This window comes from Cynara cardunculus (genome assembly GCF_001531365.2).
Source record: "Cynara cardunculus var. scolymus isolate 2C chromosome LG 11, CcrdV1, whole genome shotgun sequence".
Classification (NCBI taxonomy): Eukaryota; Viridiplantae; Streptophyta; class Magnoliopsida; order Asterales; family Asteraceae; genus Cynara; species Cynara cardunculus.
Genome location: NC_037538.1, coordinates 5,284,003 through 5,289,359, shown reverse-complemented (window position 1 = coordinate 5,289,359; position 5,357 = coordinate 5,284,003). Strand labels below are relative to the sequence as shown.

The window sequence follows — 5,357 nt, the reverse complement described above, 5'->3', positions numbered from 1 at the left end:
GAGGATCTTGAGAAGGCTGGAATCACAGTCATCCAAATTGATGAGGCTGCTTTGAGAGAAGGATTGCCATTGAGGAAGGCTGAGCATGCTTTCTACTTGGACTGGGCTGTCCACTCTTTCAGAATCACCAACGTCGGAGTCCTGGACACCACCCAGATCCACACCCACATGTGCTACTCTAACTTCAATGACATCATCCACTCCATTATCAACATGGATGCTGATGTGATCACCATCGAGAACTCGCGATCTGATGAGAAGCTTCTGTCAGTGTTCCGTGAGGGAGTTAAGTACGGTGCTGGAATCGGGCCCGGTGTGTATGACATCCACTCTCCAAGAATACCATCCATGGAGGAGATTGCCGACAGGGTCAACAAAATGCTTGCAGTCTTGGAGACCAACATCTTGTGGGTGAACCCTGACTGTGGTCTGAAGACCCGTAAGTACGGTGAGGTCAAGCCTGCCCTCGAGAACATGGTTACCGCCGCCAAGAAGCTCCGAAGTGAGCTTGCCAGTGCCAAGTGAGAGAAGAGTTTGGGTATGAGGATGAGGTGAAAAATTGATGTTGCAGTAAAGAAATAACTGATTGTTGATGATTTGGGTAGGTTTTTCCATATAGTGGCATCTGCTTGTTTGGGGATGTCATTTTGTTTAATCTTGTTTTTGTGGCTTTTTGTTGAAAATATTGTTGAGGGCTTTTGCATACCTCCATTCAGTGAAAATCTAAAGAAAGATACAATTGCTATCCATTCCATCCATACATTGTCGATTAAATGAGCGACTAACACACCGAGTAAATAAACCATAATCCATTATACCAAATTTGACCCACTTTTGGTCATTACCAAGCTTTACTGACCCTAACCAGACCAAAATTGCTCTAAATGGTCCTCCAATTCTGGCTTTATTGGCTCCTTGTAAGGACCGATTGGGCTTATAAAATTCAATTTCTTAAGAATGGAATGGAGTAGCACCGGTTATGGTCCTTGTATAATGGATTCAGGGCCGGTGTCCCAAATGTGCTTCTTTAATGGAATGCTAATGCTAACGTTGTTGAATAACATTAGTACTTATATTAACCTTTTTTTATTTTTTATTTACATATTTTAAAGGTTACATTTTGATTTTCAATATTTTATCCATGATGTTCCAAAAAACAGAGTTTATATCATCATGATTTTCCGAAACAAAGAATTCATTGAACAACAATTGCGACAGCACAAAGTGGTCGCCTTGATTCAAGTACGTATATCAAGTATATTGATTATTAAATTTTTTTTTTTTTTGGAAATTTGTATGATATTTATATTTATACATGTCAAATGAACTCATCTTCATTGACGTTTGAACTCCTAACATCTTAAGAGACTAAAAGCCTAGATACCACTAGGTCGAACGACTTCTAGTTAATTAAATTAAATTTTCATTTATAATTGTTCGACATATCACATATGGTTGGATTAATCGTTAACACTATACTAGTTTTGAAATTTCCAAAACTGCCCTTTCTTGGTTTTAAATTTTATGTTGTCACAGATGAAAATAGTCTTGTATCGCAAGGGGCCATCGGTAATATTCAAATTAGCATCGCCTATCTTAATTTGACCCTTTTTTGGTCATTACAAGCTCTTTCAAGCCTTTTAACGACTAGCTTGACCGAGCCTAACCAGGCCAAAGTCGCTCTAAATGGTCGTCGAATCCTGACTTTATTGATCTTTCTAGGGACCGATAAGGTTTACAAAATTCAGCCAGATCGATTTTTTGAGGATGGACCAGCCCAGTTATGGTCCCTGTATGATGAGTTTTGGGCCACTGGCCCAAATGTGCATCTTTAGTACCTTTTAGTAGTTAGTTAGTAGTGGGACTCTCATATTGTCAAATAAGATTTTTATATTAATTACTAAATTTAATTATTTTGGAAATTTATATAATGTTTATATCTATATTTGTCACATGAACTTCTACATCTAACTCATGTTTATTAAAGTTTGAAAAGCCTCAATACCATTACGCTAAATGACCTCTTATTTATTAAATTTAATTTTCATTTATAAATGTTCAACATATGGTTGGATCACCTATTAACATGACCATAATCTTGAAATTTCCAAAAATGCCCTTTTTGGGTTTTTAAAATTTAAGCCGTTGTAGATTGAAATAGTTTTGTATCGCAAGGGGTCATTGGTAAAATACAAATTAGCATCACCTTTTTTTTATTTTATACTTTTTGTTATTTGGTCTTGTATTTTTAAAGTATATTCTTCAATTATAAAATTGACGGCAAGAAAATGACAGAAAAACCCAAAAAATGTCGTGAATAACAATTTCATTGTAATTTTGTAGATGTTAACAAGAAAAATATATCACCATAAATAGACGCTTTTACAATTTCATTAATCAAACTGAAGGCACGAACATCACATATTTCAATCAAATAATTGTGATTTCAAGAATCCGAAGACAAGCAATGGCTACCTTTACCCACATCGTTGTCGTTTTTGTCCTTGCAGTTGCGGTGCTACTTCCGTCGACCACCATAGCAACTGATTACGTGGTGGGAGACGACAGTGGTTGGACGACGAATTATGATTATCAAGCATGGGCCAAAGGCAAAGTTTTCCATGTTGGTGACAGACTAGGTGAATTCTTCATCCTCGTTTATTCTTTTGATTTCGAAAAAAATGACTTTCTTTCGACACTAATTGCATCATATTTTTTTTTTGATTCAGTGTTCAAATACCCACAAGGCGTGCACAACGTGTTCAAAGTGGACGGCAGTGCATTTGCTAGTTGCACTGTTCCGTCACCGGGCACCGGTCTTACATCCGGGAACGACGTTGTGACCTTAATGACCCCGGGTAAAAAATGGTACATTTGTGGTGTGGCAACACACTGTGCCGACCTCAACCAAAAGTTGGTCATCAATGTCGATGGAGGATGGGCGGCACCGGCACCCGCACCAAACAGTGCAACCAAGTACGGATATAAGAGCTTCATGGCCATCGTTGTTTTGGCAGTATTCCTCATGTTTTAATTATGATATGTACTTTTATTAATTCAATTCATGTAATAATAATATGGCTCTTTGATAGGCCATTATGGAACAAATATAATATGAGTTACTAGCAAAACGTTCTGATTTCACCCTATTTGATCCAAACTCATATATAACAAAATTAACGTTCTAATAGAATTACACCGACATGATATCAGATCTATCAATAATTATATGAAAAATCCAGCCTGACGTGAAAAAGAGTCCGTCATGAGTCAATACTAGTCTTGCTTGTTAACGCCATGATCGAGTCTCTAAAATCCCCAACTGGGACGTTCTCCATGATCGCATCTCTCAGATCCATCCCGTATTTATTCTTGTAATTTTTTCTTATCTTGTTCATATCGATCTCACTCCGACTCATCATTATACGTTCCAAGTCACCCTCATCGTTTTTTCTTCCTTTAATACTCGCTTCTAATTCCTGAAATTAACAGGAAAAAACAGACATATAATCATATACAATACTGAATACCGTTTTATTATACATATTATCGAATAAAGCAATCAGATAAAAAAAACCCTTTATTCCAATTTTTTTGTATTATTTTTTCTATATTTTATTATTTCTTAAACTAAAATTGGAATATTTCTTTTAATTTAAATTAAAATTAAAATTTAACTTTTACTTGAAAAGCAAAAGGATAAAATTGGTCACCTTTGCATAATATTTTGGTGGATTGTTTAGAAACTTCACCACAAATTTCAAGGCGGCTTCAAATTCTCCATCATATTTATTCTTGAAATGCTGCAAAAACACACACAAAACAAAGAAAATAAAAAATCACAAAAAAAAAACCATTTAATTGGGTCGTTACACGTGTTCAGTCACCACACGAAGTACGCCACGTGTCCGAGACATTCACGAGATATTATCATGAATAGTGTAAAAAAAACCACGTTCATTATTCATGATGGATGAGGACAAATAGGGATATGTCGTTTTCCTTTGTCTCCTAGTTCACATGAATCCCTGAAGCAGAATAACATCTTTTTACCTGAATAGACTGCTAACTCGTATAGCTGATTGTTCCTCATCAGTGGTTTTAGCATGTATTTCAACAAAAAAACAGGTTTACAACTGAACTTTCTTCTACTGGTTAGTCGTTAATTATGACATAAAGATTTTACCTTTGTGTAACTATGGCCATAAATATGCTTATAGATTGAGAAAGTGAGGTTGAGTTGTGGAATGCTTCTTTTACTTAGAATTTCCAACACAACTCCTTCATCAATCTTGAACCCTCCAGGTCTTGCTTCACCAGTTTGAAATAGCCTTTGGGCATCACATTTGCCAATGTGTACACTAACTTCTGCACTATGAGCTTTTTGTGATGCAGCCAATGCCATTAACATCTGTACACAAAAAACCCACTTATAATCAACCATTTCCCATCTGGGTTTCTACTCTTATGCATTAGAGGTTGTACCTTTGTGTACAACACTTCATGCACCATGTACAACTACTCATGCCCAAAAAAGAGAAAGATCAAGAATTCAAGATTTTAGCAAGACTGGGGAACTGGGGCTTGTAATCAATTGTTTCTTACATGGGTTTGTATTGCTATGTGAAAAGTTGCACTTTTTGTACTTTTGACTGCAACAAATTCAGGTTTACAGGAGAACAAAAATGTCCTAAGTGTCATAATAGACGCTTTATTTATAGGACTAACGTATATAAGATCATACACTTGTGTCTCATCTAAAAATGTTGTAATAAGATTATGCGGCACTTTTGGACGTCGTAACAAGCTTTCTATGACACTTTTGAAACTAAGTGTCTTATTAGCCCTTTTATATGATACTATTTGAAAAAATGTGTTAAAAGTTGTATGTTTCACAAGAAAAGAAAGGGTTACCTTTTGGAAAGAGTGTGGGGGTTCAATGCTCATAACATCTTGGTCCAAATGCCTTCTAAATTTGGTTTGATAAGCTTGTTGGATGAGGAAAAAATGGCTTGATTTCCTACCAACATAAATCTCAATGAGAGCCTTGTAGTTGACACTACCCCTTTGCTTAAAAATGGCATTGTTAGCCACGATAGCGTCGCGTTCATGCGGGCTAAGCATCAGAGACGACAAGACCATGCATGTTTTTGATGCCTGACCATCAATCTTGTTTCGTAAACGATCAAACAAGTCTTCACCATACATCTCCATGTATCTTTCGCGGGTCTTCTGGCATTCGTGTTGCGTCAATTGACCAGCGAAAACACGAACCAAGAGACTAAAATTGCCCAAAGAACCATGGATTTGCTTGCAAATGTCTTCAATTGAGCTTTGGCTTAATGGTTTTGCCATTG

The 5,357-nt window shown here is 36.5% G+C and overlaps 3 protein-coding genes across 3 annotated transcripts in view; 2 read left to right on the top strand and 1 right to left on the bottom strand.

Moving 5' to 3' along the window:
- Positions 1-757, top strand: part of LOC112520994 (5-methyltetrahydropteroyltriglutamate--homocysteine methyltransferase-like) — a 4,799-nt gene extending 4,042 nt beyond the window's left edge. Inside the window, exon 6 of the mRNA XM_025129615.1 lies at positions 4-757. Coding sequence (XP_024985383.1) covers positions 4-525 — 522 coding nt within the window. The 3' untranslated portion in view covers positions 526-757. The remainder of the gene's footprint in view (positions 1-3) is intronic.
- A 1,648-nt stretch (positions 758-2,405) lies between these two features.
- Positions 2,406-3,131, top strand: LOC112520851 (mavicyanin-like). The gene is made up of 2 exons (XM_025129467.1): positions 2,406-2,639; positions 2,730-3,131. Exons 1-2 carry the CDS (start codon positions 2,468-2,470, stop codon positions 3,032-3,034), a joined length of 477 nt encoding a protein of 158 aa, XP_024985235.1. The 5' UTR covers positions 2,406-2,467; the 3' UTR covers positions 3,035-3,131.
- On the bottom strand, positions 3,027-5,357 carry LOC112520850 (annexin D8-like). The gene is made up of 4 exons (XM_025129466.1): positions 4,915-5,357; positions 4,187-4,411; positions 3,714-3,803; positions 3,027-3,479 (listed from the first exon to the last, which is right to left on the bottom strand). Exons 1-4 carry the CDS (start codon positions 5,353-5,355, stop codon positions 3,264-3,266), a joined length of 972 nt encoding a protein of 323 aa, XP_024985234.1. The 5' UTR covers positions 5,356-5,357; the 3' UTR covers positions 3,027-3,263.

Bases quoted from the DNA above. Each gene is read 5' to 3' on its own strand.
- LOC112520851 (XM_025129467.1), top strand. From the start codon at position 2,468: ATGGCTACCTTTACCCACATCGTTGTCGTTTTTGTCCTTGCAGTTGCG. The intron at 2,640-2,729 runs GTGAATTCTTCA...TTTTTGATTCAG, and splicing joins CCATGTTGGTGACAGACTAG to TGTTCAAATACCCACAAGGC.
- LOC112520850 (XM_025129466.1), bottom strand. From the start codon at position 5,355: ATGGCAAAACCATTAAGCCAAAGCTCAATTGAAGACATTTGCAAGCAA. The intron at 4,412-4,914 runs GTAACCCTTTCT...TTTTGTGTACAG, and splicing joins CCCCACACTCTTTCCAAAAG to ATGTTAATGGCATTGGCTGC. The intron at 3,804-4,186 runs GTAAAATCTTTA...GTGTTTTTGCAG, and splicing joins ATGGCCATAGTTACACAAAG to CATTTCAAGAATAAATATGA.